General features: G+C 38.2%; 1 protein-coding gene across 2 annotated transcripts; it reads left to right on the top strand.

Moving 5' to 3' along the window:
• Window positions 1-285: 285 nt before the first annotated feature.
• Window positions 286-16,243, top strand: LOC306851971 (ATPase PAAT-like). Of its 2 annotated transcripts, none has more exons than XM_079388520.1 (6): window positions 286-775; window positions 2,661-2,858; window positions 4,319-4,391; window positions 4,482-4,682; window positions 13,391-13,704; window positions 15,419-16,243. In XM_079388520.1, the coding sequence occupies exons 1-6, from the start codon at window positions 642-644 to the stop codon at window positions 15,591-15,593; spliced, it is 1,095 nt and encodes a 364-aa protein (XP_079244646.1). In that variant the 5' UTR covers window positions 286-641; the 3' UTR covers window positions 15,594-16,243. The 2 variants fall into 2 exon arrangements, with proteins under 2 accessions (XP_079244646.1, XP_079244645.1); XM_079388519.1 differs by having other exon boundaries at window positions 13,391-13,710; window positions 15,419-16,155.
• The last annotated feature ends 209 nt before the right edge of the window (window positions 16,244-16,452 follow it).

The raw sequence follows: 16,452 nt of genomic DNA, 5'->3' as shown, positions 1-16,452 counted from the left end.
AACAAAAAGTTAAATTAACCGTTATATTAATTTTCTTTCCAACAACAAATATCTTGCCAACTTTAGGCTACTGTTGTCTGGACAAAAATGTGTTTATTTGTTTCTTTCTGTTTCTAGCTTCAGACTATGTCTTATGATCAAAGTAGTTTATTTACCTAAAGCTACTGGAGGACTATACTATTTTCATTCATCCATCCATTCATTTTCATGTATACATTAAATAAGTGATGGAATCACGCATTATTCGTTAGTATTTTACTCAGGCGTATGCACGGGTGTCTCTGTGGGTCCTGGAGCAGCTGCCGTCGCTGTTGTTTATTCAGCATGTGATAATGTTGATGTGAATGGATGTTGTTAGATTGAGTTATGTTTATATAAAGACTGTATAATTGCTTTTATTAAACGAATAACAGTGCCAGCAGTGCGCTAATGGAGTGTTTTTTCATCTAACGTTAATATGTATTTCAACTCCTCGCACTGCAAATTTAAGGAGCGACAAAACTGAAATGGTTAGATTTTAGTGTACAGTATATAATGCAGCTGACCCTAACTGTGTTAGAACAACCGGTTTAATCCAGCGCACATTGCGGCTGGCGTGTGAATATATATTTTTGGCTGGCAGTGAAAGATCATTTATCAGGATGTCCTCGAGTGAAGATGCTGTGATCTCTGCACGCAGCTCATGGCTGTGCTCATCACAGAAACAGCTGTCTGATGTTTTCACCACAACACAAGACAACAGTCCAAGCGATGACTGCAGGTTTGAACATGACAGGTGAGTCCGTTTTAGTTGATGCTGGTGGCTATAAAGCCAACCTATTAATAAGTTATTTAAAAATACTTAATATTAAAAGAATATAGTTCACCCACAGAATTGCTGAAAATGTACTCAATCCTGTGACCTCAGAGAAATGTAGCATTACATCACTTGCTCACCTACGGATCCTCTGCAGTGAATGGGTGCCGTCAGAATGACAGTCCAGACAGCTGATAAAAAATCCACAAGTAATCCACACAACTCCAGTCCATCAATTAATATCTAGTGATCCATTGGTGAGCAAGTGATGTAATACTATTTTTTTCTAAATCTTTCTTTCCGCTAAAGAAACAAACTCATCTACATCTTGGATGTCATGATGACAGATACATTTTCTTCAAACTTTCGTTTTTGGGTGAGCTATTCCTTTAATATGCTATTGATCTGTGCAATTTTACAATAAAATAATAAAAATTTATCTTAATTAAGCCACATTTTTTTCACTCAAATTGAGGCCCTAGCCCGGCCCACGTCCAACAGCTTATCGGAATTACCGACCTGAGCCCATCTTTTTTCCCCCCCTTCTCCTAAAGCAGTTTATACTACTGTTTCGGCTATTAAAATAGTTTAGTTTTGTGTGTAATGGCAAAATTATTATATTTTGTTTCGTTTTTTTATTAAGTTAATTTAGAAAAATGTTTGGAGCATTTTTGTTCGTTAAATAGACTATAAGTTTTTTTTTTTTTTTAAGTAGGCTAATGACCAAGCGGCCAGCTGCATGAGCTGATCATAGCCTATGTTTGATCAATTTATCCTCATATCATCACGACTTGCGTAAAATAAAATCTAAAGATGTACTAAAACAGTTTAAACATTGTTACATACTTGAACATTAAACCTGCGCTATAATAATAATGTGCGCTAGCCTATATCTAAGTTTGTGCGGAGAGTGGAAGCTAAAGCGTGCTCTGCATGGAGGCACCAGCGCAAACTTGCATTGTTTTCAGTGGAAACAAATTAAAATAGCCAACGCCGTCATTTTTTTATTTTTATTTATTTAATTTTTTGATAAAGGTAAGAGTAATACATAATTCGGACTTGTAAAGGGTCTACTTGTATTTGTGTGCACTCACAATACCAACAAAAAGGTAGTTCTTTTATTAAACAAAGAAAACAAACATGATGCGCTTTCTGCAGTCTTGAAAAGGAGCGCTTCACAAAAATGAACCGAAGCTGAGCGAATACATGCCTCACAGACATGATAAATATATCTATAGAAAGCTTTAAATTATCACTTAACGAAAAAAAAAAAAATTGAAAACAAAAACTTTTATTATAATCTTAATTATAATCAATAAAGATGCATTTCTCTGTAAAGGCGCGTCTAATGAGGAGACGGCGAGTTAGGATCAGCAACTTCATCCTTACAACACAGACTCAGAAAACATTAGTTTATTAGGAAATAATTCAAATATATCCTTACTATTTCCCGCAGACACATTCATGGTTATGTTTGCTGGGGTTTTGCAGCAAGCTTTAGCCTATTGCGTGCATTTGAACGCAGAACTATTCAGCTGCGCTGAAGTCACTTGCGCACCTGCTGCTGCGGGACACTAAACACCATCGAGCTGCTCTCAGTCGCGGCAGCACGGTCTCGTGTTGTTTCCACCAGCGTGGCAATTTTTTTCCATCACTATTCGATGGATGTCTACAATATAAAAATAAGGAGAAACCCAAAACAGTGGCCCGCGTCTGAACTGTGAAAATTGGCCCGAAGCCCAGCCCTAGAGGCGTAAAAAAGTCAGGGCCCGTTGGGCCCGGCCCGAAATGCAGGGCTCTACCCTACATGTAGCGGAATGACAATAAAGCTCAACTTGAACTTGAACATGCATTTTTTTCACAGGTGTGACCCTGTCTGTCTGGAGAGAGCTGAGGAGGGCTTGCCATGTGTTGTCACACTTCTGTGCACACCTAACTCTGCATCTGTGATCAGCAGTCTTCAGATCGTCAGTGAAGCCCGCACTATTGAAGTGTACTCACTGTCTGGAGAATACTGTGGCACCTGCCGTGGAGAGGAAGTTCAAAGATCACACACTGATGGGTATTTTTTTTTTTTCACTGATAGCTTTTTACTTACTTCAAGGGAGATAATACAAATATATATATATATATATATATATATATATATATATATATATATGTGTGTGTGTTCTCCATAAGTATTGGAACAGTAAAGACAAAATTGCTCTGTTGGCTCTGAAGTCAAGACATTTGCAAATATGATTAAAAGATGACTATGAGACAAAACTACAGAATGCCACATTTTATTATTAGCTGTTTCAACACATACATGCTTTACCAAATAAAAAGAACAGCACTTCTAGAGTTCACCCCACTCATTGATGTGAGCAAAAGTATTGAGACAGTTGAACATAAGGCAGATATAAAAGATTAAAAGCTATTATTTGACCCACATTCCCCAGGCCACAATCAACAACCTGATCAACTCTATGCGAAGGAGATGTGTTGCACTGCGTGAGGCAAATAGTGGTCACACCCGATACTGACTGGTTTTTGGACCCCCTCGGACAGTAAAACTGCACATTTTAGAGTGGCCTTTTATTGTGGCCAGCATAAAGCACCCCTGTGCAATAATCATGCTGTCCAATCAGCATCTTCATATGCCACACCTGTGAGGTGGATGGATTATCTCTGTAAAGGGGAAGTGCTCACTAACACAGATTTAGACAGATTTGTGAACAATATTTGACCGAAATAGGCCTTTTGTGTACATAGAAAAAGTCTTAGATCTTTGAGTTCAGCTCATGAAAAATGGGGACAAAAACAAAAGTTGCCTTTATAATTTTGGTCAGTATTAAAATTGAACAGTTAAGCACTTTAACAATATAACAGTTTTAATAAAATAATGGTTTAATATATCTGAAATGCTGTTTTTAAAAATGACCTTTTTGGAAATATAGTAAATATGTAAAGTAATAAATATCTAAGGTTTCATATTATACAAATCCCTAATTTCTTTAACATTTTGTTACTAATATTGATTATAATTCTAACAAAGGGTGTTAAACAAAAAATCCCATGGCCATTTTTGGTTATTTATATGCAAAGAATTAATTATTAAAAATTGTTAAATAATCTTTTTAACTAAAAAGTTAAATGACACAAAAATACAAATAACATCACTGAATCACTGTTTGTATTCAGGCCAAAAAAAAAAAAGATGTCTATTTGTCCTATTAAAAAGTGTTTATCCCATTCAAACTAAGTGACTGCTGATCAAACAAAAATAAACATTTTGACATTTTTATGAGGTCTGTATTACTTTATATACTGTATAACGTGCATTAATTTGTAGCTTTAAAAAGGCTAAATAAAAATGCATTATATTATTACTAAATAAACAACAGATAAATAAATTGGTCTGATTATAGATTGTTCATTATTATTTTGAATTGGTGAAATATTTATTATTTTACAATATTATAGACTATTTATAACGACTCTTGCTGATTCTTCTGTTGTTGTTTTTTTGGGGGTCAGTTCTGAAGATGATAGGCATTTCTACAGGAAACATCTAGTGCTAGAAAACCCTGTTGCATCCTGTGAGGTGAAGGTAAGGAAAGCTGGAAGTAATATGCAGGCTGTCATCACAAACACAAACTGATCTCTGTCGGCTGAGCATCAATGTTGTGTCTCCGTACAGCTGCTCTCTCTCGGTGGCCGCTCATCTGTGGCTATCGCCCATGTGGGTGTGGGACTGGAGATGCTCAAGGACAGACAAGGTGGGCCGAGTATAGACCCAGGCATCGACCTTCAGCGTGTGCAGACCTTGATGGAGGAGATGGGCACCACCCTTTCACCAGGAGCGCAGAACCTCATGGAACTGGTGCAGTGCCAGCAAAAGGTCTGGATCCAGCTTCTTCTTAGCAGAATCAACACTGCTTTAGGCTTTTTAATGTGGTATTATATACTCTACACAAATTTTCCAGTGTAGAATCTCTTGTGTCTGTAAGCAGCCAGTAGCAACCTCATAGCAACACACTAACATTCACCCAGAGTACCTTAGCTAACACATAGCAGCACACAAGCATTGTGGTGGTCAGTTTTGCATGGGCAAGTTCCATTCCCACTCACATTTTTGTATAAATCTAGTAGATTCAACAGATTTTGCCCCTTTGGCAGATATCATTTATTGTAGGTGTTTCTTGTAACAGTCTGTCAGTGTCTGACAATATTTTGTTGACATTTTTCCCCACGGCTGCTTATAGAACAGCTTTAACTATGTGATATTGGAGGGCTTTCTTATTTGTCTCGTATATGTAGGCTTTTTTTAAAAATTATTATTTTAAAAATGCACCTTGGAAATTCACCGCCACATGAGTGATAGCGGGCCACAGATGGCCCGCGGGCCGTAGTTTGGACACCCCTGGTTTAAGGTCATACCACAGCATCTCAGTTGGATTTAAGTCTGGACTTTGACTTGGCCTCTCCAAAACCTTAATTTAGTTTTTCTTGAGCCATTCAGAGGTGGACTTGCTGGTGTGTTTGGGATCATTGTGCTGCTGCATAACCTGCTGTGGCATTACAGATATTTTCTATACTGCCCCTTTGTTTATTTATTTATTTATTTTTTTCTATCACCGCCTTCCAAATGATATTATATCTGGATTGGAAGCAGCACTAATTAAGAGGAGGAGTCTATGTGTATATAGTGTGAGGTTTAGAGACCGGAAAGAGGTTGGTCTGACCAGTTACGTACTTTTTGGAGGCAGTCCTTGCGGGTGAATCCGTCGTTTTCGGAGTGTGCGGATTGTGGAGAGGAGGTGGTGCTACCTGTTTAGCCTGTTGCTAAAGGGCATTTCTCTTGGCCAGTGAATGCCTCTTTTTAACATCTGGGATTGAACGGGAGGTTCGAACCATACTCCTATCAAAGGAGCCAAGACCGGCTGCCGCCGCTAATATTCCCGAGTCACTCTTAGCCATCCGTGCTGCCAGCTTGGTCAGTGTTCCACTCACTAGTCACACATACACATTTCACTCATTTATGCATATTTGAAAAGTGTTATTTTGTCTTATTTGGTTTTGCTCGATTAATTCCTTTTTTTTTTTTTTTTTTTTTGAATGGAATTGTAGTGCTTTGAGATAATAATAATAATAATAATAATAAAACCTGTCTAGAATATAAAAACGGTACCTCATTAAAACAAAGAAAATTACGTATTCTTCCTGTAGTTCGTATTTTGTTTTGTCTTCCTCTTGTTTGTATGTAGCGGATGGTTTGGTTGTCCGTTGCTATCCGGGATGAAATTAATATAAAAATGTGACGGGTATAATATACTTGTCTGGCGCCCGAACAACAATAACTGATTGTGTTTTTTTTGTTTGTTTGTTTTTTTTTCTCCCTTTGAGGCTTTCGGTCTGAGTCGAATACAGACTGAGTGCAGCTCTATTTGTCAACGAGACGTGGTCTTGCGGTTAGGACTCTGCGTCATCACGCGTGTGATCGGGGTTCGATTCCCGCTTCAGATAGTTTTTTTTTTTGTGCGTTTAACCTTTTGTTATATTTTGGGACAAGACGACCTCCGTTACACTGCATAAACCATAATTGAGCTTGAGGTCACAAACTGACAACCGGACATTCTCCTTCAGGATTTTATGATAGAGTGAAGAATTCATGGTTCCATCAATTATGGCAATCGTCCAGGTCCTGAAGCTGCAAAGCAGCCTCAAACCATCACACTACCACCACTATGTCTGACTGTTGATATGATGTTCTTTTTATGAAATCCTGTGTTGGTTTTACGTCAAATGTAACAGGACACACACCTTCCAAAAAGTTCAAATTTTGTCTAAACAGTCCAAAGAATATTTGCCCAAAAGTCTTGGGGATAATCAAAATATTTTTTGGCAAATGTGACTGTGAGACAAGCTTGTGTTCTTTTTGGTCAGCAATGGCTTTTGACTTGGAACTCTCCCATGGATGCTGTTTTTGCCCAGACTCTTTCTTATTGTTGAATCATGAACACTGACCTTAACTGAGGCAAGTGAGGCCTGCAGTACTTTAGATGTTGTTCTGGGTTCTTTTTTGACCTCCTGGATGAATCGACATTGCACTCTTGGAATAATTTTGGTAGGACAGCCACTCCTGGGAAGGTTCATTACTGTTTCAAGTTTTCTTTTCTTGATGTGCTGTTCTTTAAGCATGCTTTACTTTGTCAGACAGGTTCTATTTAAGTGATTTCTTGATTCAACAGGTCTGGCAGTAATCAGGCCTGGGTAGTGAAATTTAACACAGTTTTCTAAAATAAAGTGGTTAATCACAGTTCTTTCATGATTTAAGAGGAGGGGGCAATTCATTTTTCACGTAGGGCCGGGTAGGTTTGGACAGATTTTTTTTCTTTCCCTTAATAAATGAAATAATAATTTAAAAACTGCATTTTGTATCTACTTGCATTATCTTTGTGTAATATTAAAATTAGTTTGATCTCAATCTTTTAAGTGTGACATATGCAAATAATGTAAAAAAACCCAAAAAACAGTTAGGGGTCAAAAACCTTTTCGAGGTGTGTGTGTGTGTGTGTGTGTGTGTGTGTGTATATGTGTATATGTGTATGTGTATATATGTATGGATGTATATGTACACAGGGCCTAAAATTAACAATATATCAGAATTGTTGGCACCCTTGATAAATATGATCAAAGAAGGCTCTGAAAATAAAGCTGCATTATTAAGTCTTTTGATCTTTTATTTAAAAAAAATCACAAAAAATCGAACCTTTCAATTAACTAAAACAATTGAAAATGGGAAAATATCTCATTATGAAATAAATGTTTTTCTCAAATACACTCAAAAAATTATTCATTGGATGAACTCAATTTAATTGAGGGGAAGGATTTCCATCCAATAAATATGTGCAGCCCAACTCATAAAAAACAAATTCATGCGATGAAATTTAATTGAGTTGGGCCAACTCAATTTGATCAAATATAGTTTAAATGAAATCGATACATTGATTAAGTGTTTTTTTTTATGCTTGTTGAACTCAAACTAAAACATTTAACTGGAAAGTAAATTATTAGGCAGACATCCTTCTACACTAAAAAAAAAACGATACGTTGGATTTACGTAAATTTAGGCATTAGCCAACTAGTGATGTTACGTTCGTGAACGAATCGTTCTTTTTGAACAAATCTTTTAGGTAATCCATTGACTCATATTTCTCGTTCACTGAAATTCCTCCCTCCACCGCAGCGCGCCGCTATTGCGCGCATGCGTAGCTCTGGACCGTTTCATCTGTCAAAGAATGACTAAACCTCGAGACAATAGCCTTCGAGTATGATACGAGGACGGAGCATGTGATTTGTTGAATCTAGTGAACGAATACGCCCTTCATTGAGTTGCTTTGAGTTTGAAAGAGTCAAATGAACTGTTACATACATACATCTCGTCTCATTATTACGTTCGTCGTTCGAACAACTGGTTCTTTGTTTTATTTTTTTATATTATTGTTTTATTTTTTTTTTATTTTTTTTTTTATCATTTTGTTTTATTTATTTATATTATTGTTGTTTTATGTTTGAACAGTTACATACTTTTAAATAAAAAAATATTTCATTATGTTAGTCATGTCATGCACTTTTGTTTGTTTAAAAACTGTGAAACATAAAAAAATATGGCAGTATTGATTATTTGCGTCACGTCATCCCATCTCATTTGCGTCACGTGACTCACGTCAGCAAATAGCATTTCAGCTCGGGTTTAGAAGGGGCATGTAATTGGTTGGATCGAACGAACGAATATAATAGCATCATTGACCGAGATGGCTCTGTTTTGAGTCTGAAGGAGAGAGAGATCTCCCGTTCGTGAACGAATTGAACGAACTGGTAGCTATACCCAGTTCGTTGACCGGGTAGGTCGGCCATTCTGTCAATCTAGTTCATCAATCAGCAGAAAGCGGATGCAAAGCACAGGTATCCGTACTGTGCACGCTTGTTTATATTCATATTTTACATACAGAATAACTCCTCGTTTAACATAATCTCAGATTTGAACGTGTAAATCTCTGCCTAAACAATTAAATGTTAACTAGCCTAGTATGCAAACAAATAAAAAAACACTTGTGCATTGGTCATCCGAAAAGAGTGTAATTTAAAAGATAAAAAGAGTAATGACTTTGATAACTTATTTAGACTTATTTTATTCATTTAATGAGAAGGGCACACTTTTTAATGAAGCCAAATCGGTTTTTATTTTGTAACAAGTAAATACGTTAGTTGAACAACACATTTTGCCGCACATGCTGACGTATTTGTGTAATATGGAAAAATGGTCACTGAACGAATTAGTGAACGAATCTGAACGAATCATTTTGGTGAACGAACGAAAAATGAACGAGTCTCTGGAAAGAATCAAAATTTCCACCACTATAGCCAACTTGTTAGGCATAGCATAAGATGGTATTGTTACATCCATGGCATTCCCATAGTTGTTTTATATTATTAAAACAACTTTGCTTCATGTTAGGAGGTCCACAACCCAAGCACATGCTCTACACTTTACCACAATGGTAACCCCCCAAAACACTAACATACCAGAAACTCTTTTAAATACAAACATAAAAGAGCATTAAACATTAACAAGTCTCCCAATTTTATCATCTAAATAAAAAATGCCTAAAATAACATTTTATTTTGAGATTTACTCTCCTTATCCAGCCCTGTAAAAAGCATGATGGGAAGGGAAAATCCACTTCCTAGTTACACAAATAAAATATTTTGTGTTCTTTCAAAATTAAAATATTGAGTTGAGTCAAAACGCAACTGTTTCAAGTCCGTTTAAAACAATGCAATTGCATAAATGGGAAACCTAACATAATGGTGTTAAATGAAAATGATTTTTTTTTTTTAAATAAACTGAACAGTGTTGGGAGAATATCTTTTTTTTTGAGTGTACACGTTGGACACAATTATTGGTACCCCTAGAAATTCTTATGAGTAAAATATCTCTGAACTATATTCCCATTCATATTCACAATTGTGAGCACTCCAGGATGATTATGAACATGAAATTATCCAGCCATAGCTTCCTGTTTCACAGAAATATAAATGTCAGGAGACAAAGCAGCCCTCAAAACAGAAAGAGCCAATCTGTCATGTGGCATCAAAAATGCAAAACGGTCATATGCTCAAAAACTCAACAATCACTTCACAGACAGCAGAGACACATGGAGCCTGTGGCAAGCCATTCAGACCATCACTGACTACAAGCCCCCGCCACAGGCCTGTGATGATGACACATCCCTCCCCGATGCACTCAACCACTTTTATTCACGGTTTGTAATGCAGAATGGCACACCTGCACAAAAACTGCCCACACCTCCCAACGACCGGGCACTCTGTCTGTCTCCAGCTGACGTAAGGAAGACCCTATCTAGGATTAATCCACGCAAGGCTGCGGGTCCTGACAACATACCTGGCCGTGTTCTGAGAGACTGTGCTGCACAGCTGACAGCTGACAGATGTTCTAACAGATATCTTCAACACCTCGCTGAGCCAGGCAGTCGTCCCCACATGTCTCAAATCCACAACAATCATACCGGTACCAAAGAAATCACCTGTGTCCTGTCTAAATGACTACCGTTCCATAGCACTGACTCCAATCATGATGAAGTGCTTTGAGAGGCTAGTCATGCACAACATCAAAACCAGCCTCCCCAACACACTCGACCCGCTCCAGTTTGCATACCGTCCAAACCGCTCTATGGACGATGCAATTTCCTCCACCCTCCACCTGGCTCTTATCCACCTAGAAAATAAAGACTCCTATGTTAGAATGCTGTTCATTGACTTCAGCTCGGCATTCAACACAATAATCCCACAACAGCTCATAAATAAACTAAACCTGCTGGGCCTTAACAATTCCCTTTGTAATTGGATCCTGGACTTTCTAACCGGAAGACCTCAGTCAGTCCGTGTCGGCCACAACACCTCGAGCACTACCACACTGAGCACAGGTGCCCCACAAGGCTGTGTGCTCAGCCCGCTGCTCTTCACACTGCTGACCCACGACTGCACTGCCAAGTTCAGCTCCAACCACATCATCATGTTTGCTGATGACACAACAGTGGTAGGTCTCATCAGCAACAAAGATGAAACGCACTACAGAGAGGAAGTGGCACAGCTGGCTGAATGGTGTGGCACTAACAATCTGTCCCTCAATGTGTAGAAGACAAAGGAGGTTGTGATGGACTTCAGGAGAAACTCCGTTGACCACCCCCCACTGATCATCGACAGCTCGACTGTGGAGAGAGTCAGCAGCACTAAATTCCTGGGGGTGCACATCACGGAGGATCTCACCTGGACCACCAACACCATGCCACTCTCCACAAAGGCACAACAGTGCCTACACTTTCTCTGCCGGCTGAAAAGAGCAAGTCTCCCTCCACCCATCCTCACCACATTCTACAGAGGGACCATTGTGAGTGTGCTGACCAGCTGCATCACTGTCTGGTACGGGAACTGCAGTGCTGCTGACCGCAAGACCCTCCAGCGGACAGTGAACACAGCTGCAAAGATCATCGGTGCCCCTCTCCCCTCCATCCTGGACATTTTCCTTACACGATGCTCCAGCAAAACCAACAGCATCGTGAAGGACTCCACCCATCCCTCCCACAGTCTCTGCCAGCTCCTACCATCAGGAAGACGTACCAGAGCATCAAAGGCCGCTCCGCCAGACTGCTCAACAGCTTTTTCCCCAAGGCTGTGAGAGCCCTGAACTCAAATCACCCCGCCGCCCTCTGAAACCCCATGCAAACCCCTACCTCCTGAAACATGGACCACCAAGTAGGTTAGTTGTGTATAGGTTTATAGTGTTTTTTTACTTCATTGTTGTATGTCTGTATTTATGTAGCACCGTGGTCCTGCGAGGCACGACATTTCGTCCCCACATGTAGCGGAATGACAATAAAGCTCAACTTGAACTTGAACTTGAACGTGATAAATAGGAGGAAAAACAAAGTCCAAATTCCTTTAATCATCCATCACAATGAGAAAAACCAAAGAATATATTTCTGATGTGCAGTAAAAGATAATTGAGCTTCACAAATTAGTGAACTAGAGCAGTGAAAATTCCCATTTCCACCATCAGGGCAATAATTAAGAATTTCCAATCAACATAAAATGTTATGAAACTGCCTGGAAGACGACGTGTGTCTATATCGTCCTAATGCACGATGAGAAGGAGAGTTTGAGTGGCTAAAGACTCTCCATGGACCACAGCTGGAGAATTGCAGAAAATAGTTGCGCCTTGGGGTCTGAAAACCTTTAAAAAATTGTCAAACAACCCCTACATCACCACATCTTGTTTGGAAGGGTTTCGAGAAAAATTCTCCTTGCTCATCCAAAAAAAAATAAAAAACCCAGCATATTCAGTTATCAGACACGACTGGAACTTCAAATGGCACTGGCTTCTATGGTCAGATGAAACTAAAAAATGAGCTTTTTAACAACAAGCACTCAAGATGGGTTTGGTGAACACAGGCATAAAAAGTACCCCATGTGTACAATCAAATATACTGCTGTATTTTTAATGTTGTGGGCCTATATTTCTGTTGGAGGTCCTGAACATCTTGTTTAGATACATGGCATCATGGATTCTATCAAATACCAACAGATAAAAAATCAATAAGTGACTGACTCTGTTAGAAATCTTATAATGGGCCATGTTTGGATCTTCCAACCATACAATAATCCAAACACAAACCTCAAAAACACAAAAATGGGTCACTGAGCACAAAACCAAGCTTCTGCTATGGCCATTTCAGTTCCCTGATATGAACCCTGTAGAAAATGAGTGAGGTGAACTGAAGAAGACAAGCACCGTCATGGAGCTGGGAATCTAAAGGGTCTGGAGTGATTCTGGATGAAGGAATGGTCTCTGATCTCTTTTCAGGTGTTCTCTAACCTCATCAGGCATTATAGGCGAAAATTTTGAGCTGTTAAATTGGCAAATGGGGGTTTCAAAAAGTATTTGTGGGCAATGTGTATTACAGAAAAACATTTATTTCATAATGATATTTCCTCCCATTTTAAATTCTTATTCTCCAATGAAAGGTTATATTTTTGTGGACTTTTTAAATAAAAGATCAAAAGAATTAACAATGCAGGTTTATTTTCAGAGCCTTCTTTGTATGTGTATGTGTATATGTATATGTATATGTATATGTGTGTGTGTGTATATGAGCAGCAAATCAGCACACTGACTTACTGAAGACTGGAGTAATGGCTACTGAGAATTCAGCTTTGCCATAAGATTTAACAATGTCTCACAATATTGCTATTGTTACTGTATTGTTATTATTATTATTTTCTGTCAAAAAATTAAAAATCATTCCAAACTTTTGACTGGCAGTGGCAAGTATAGTAAAGGAATGTTTTTAATATGCAAATGTGATATATGCAGATTTAAGGTATTATGATTCATATATTTTCTCACATAACCTCACACAACATGTTCACTCTTAAACAGAGTTTTTTAGACAATAGTTTATTTGGAGGAAAAGCACAAAGCTTCCTTGCAAATGAACAATCATTCTTTGTGTGTGTTGTGTCCAGAATAAATCAGACATGCTCAATGGATTCATTCCTCTGCTCATGGGAGGAGGAGCCTTGAGTTGTCTGTCAAGAGGAGGTGAGGCTTCTAGTTCTGCAGGAGCAGAGTCAGGCCCAAATCTACCATCTGGCCTCAGGCAGCTTCTGTCTACCAGCAACCAGAACCAGACCCCTGGAGCCATGTCTGCCCTGCTGAGCTCTGAAACCGGCACGATCAAGCCAGACCTGCTTCCAATGCTGCAGACCGTATGCAGTCAGGTCACGCAGCTCCGACTGGAGGAAGCCACATCTCCAGAGAGGAAGAACAATGGAGAACGGTCAGTGTGAGTCATGTGTGGTTTTCAATAAACAGACATTCAGTTACCATGGTGGTTGAAGCCACATAAGTTTGGTTGTGTTAACCAGCTCACCAGCTCTGGACTCTGAGCATAACTTGTCTTTCTATAACAAACTATAAAATATTTTCTATAAAAACGTTAATACCCTGGCAGTGGCTAATAGCTTTGATTTTATATTTAATTTGATTACATTAATGTTATAAGCTGAGATTTACAAGAAGTATTTTAAAGGGGTCATCAGATGCTAAATTCACTTTTATATGTTGTTTGAACATAAATGTTGGTAGTTTGTGTACACATCTACCATATAATGATAAAAATCCACCCAGTGGTTTTTATTTAATCCCTAAAAATAATATCCCCTTTTTCAAATCAGGCCGTTCTCAGCTTCTTGTCTGTGTGACGGAACGAAGGCCGCTCCCACGATCCCACGATTGTCGATTGACACAGCCGTCTTACCTTAGACCTGCCCTGAGTGAGCTGTAACAGTCCGCCATTGTTTCACCGCCGCAGCAGATGTAGACAAGAATGGCTCCTAAACCACTGAGGTGTTCTGTTGTTTGATGTAATAATGAACATAGCAGTCGTCATTTACTCCCAACATCTGAGCCGCTGAAGACACAGTGGATTACTTTTGTTTTTGAAGGGAATGCGCCCCCGATCTACCTAAATGCGTTAATGTTCACGCGAGTAATTCGTGATCTGGCTTCACTTACAGCAGAAGTGAGTATAAGGTTTTTTAATGAATCTTTGCAATCGCAATTCCTAATAACGTGCTAGTTAGCAAATTTCGCGGCTAAAGTAAACAGTCTCTCAGAGCATGTTTCGTCACCCCACAGAAGAGAGGGTCGTGGTCAGCAGAGCTCATTAGCATTTAAAGCAACATGCAAAAAATGGGTTGATTTCTGCAGAGCTGATTTTGACATGGTAAAAAGGGTGTTTTTTACACTACCGTTGAAAAATTTTAACTAAAGTATGTTATAGACTTTTCATTAAGACCCTAAAGTATCATATCAACTTTTGGAAAATGGACATCCGATGACCCCTTTAACTGCTACTATAAAAGGAATACTGCTGTAAAAAAAAGCACCTTATTTTTTTTAAGTGTTTGCAAACCAAATGTTATTGCACTTTTGTTAAAATAGAAGTACTTTAAATGAAAAAAGTGCTACTCTACTTTTCAATTCATTATTGGAATATCCAGAGCATAATCAGCATTGTTTACGTTCAGCATGCGCACGCTGTCTAATGAATGTAAACAACGCTGAATACATGGAGTATGTTCTGGGGTACTCTCCAAAATGGAAGAAGACGGTAACTCAAGGAGAAGAATTGATGAATAAATTATGTTATTATTGTTTTATTTGCGCACAAAAAGTATTCTCGTAGCATCGTAACATAACGGTTGAACCACTGATGTCACATGGGCTATTTTAATGATGTCCTTACTGTGTTTCTGAGCCTTGAACGTGGTAGTTTCCTTGCTGTCTATGTAGGGCCAGAAAGCTCTTGGATTTCATCAAAAATATCTTAATTTGTGTTCCAAAGTTGAGCGACGGTCTTGCAGGTTTGGAACAAAATGAGGGGGGTAATTAATGACAGAATTTTAATTTTTGGGTAAACTATCCCTTGGATGTGTCCTTGACTTTGTCCACTAATTGTATATACTTTTTTTTTATTATTATTATTATAGGGAGGGTCATATCTGTTGTGGAGAGTTTGAGAAAATTCTGGAGACTGTTGTAGAGAAGCGAATGGATGAGATGGAGAGACGATTAAAGGAACATCTGGACCTGCGTCTAGACGCTCTTCAGCAGAGACTGGAGATCACACTTCAGCAGGCACTCTCTCATAAACAACACCAGTAAACAACATCCTCCAACACAGTACTAACCTGAACACTTTTAGCAAGATCTCCGCCCTGAGCTATTACTTTAATGACAACTGTTTTATTCTGTAAAGGGAAATTGAATTCATGTCAACCATAAAATGATAAAACAAAACAAAACGGTTGTAACATTTTTGTTTTGACAGCAGTCTCTACTGCTTTGTGTGGAAATGGTTTATGGTTTAACAGCAATCGCTGCTCTTCATGTGCCCATCCCAAAGAGAATGTACTTATTTGGTTTATGTGATTAACAGCTTGATGAGTTGGTTCACTAACGTAAGTCCACAAACAGTATCAGATGACTTTCACAATTCACAGCTACTTGAAGAACATATCACTGTTGATGCTATATGTAATAAATTATTTTATCTAAAAGATACTATAAATAATGGATGCAATGACCGAGTATTTGTCACTGTAAATTGCCTTTGTTTAAATGATGTTCATATGTTACTGTTATATACTGTTTATACTGGAGAACTAAGGACAAAAAAGAAAACAGTATAAAAAATGTTCATACTAAAGAATAATATGTATCTTATGAAATCTTGTCATGTTTTTATTCTATCAAACCTTACATCACATTGCATGATTTATTTAAATACTCTTTTTAAATAAATTTACTGTCGGAAGAAGAAAATTTATTCAAATACATATGCATCCAGGTCAGTCACATCAACTTCATGTCTTTAGTAAATCCTGGCAGTATTTTTTTCACATCAATAATCTGGCCCTGCGTGTTTTAACGTGATAATACTGTGATAAAATTATTTTAATGCTGGAAAACATTGTGGCATATGCAAACAAATTTTTAAAAATGGGCATAATATCCATGTTAA

The sequence above is a fragment of the Barbus barbus genome, assembly GCF_936440315.1.
Source record: "Barbus barbus genome assembly, chromosome: 32".
Taxonomy (NCBI): domain Eukaryota; kingdom Metazoa; phylum Chordata; class Actinopteri; order Cypriniformes; family Cyprinidae; genus Barbus; species Barbus barbus.
This window is presented reverse-complemented; position numbering and strand designations above follow the sequence as displayed.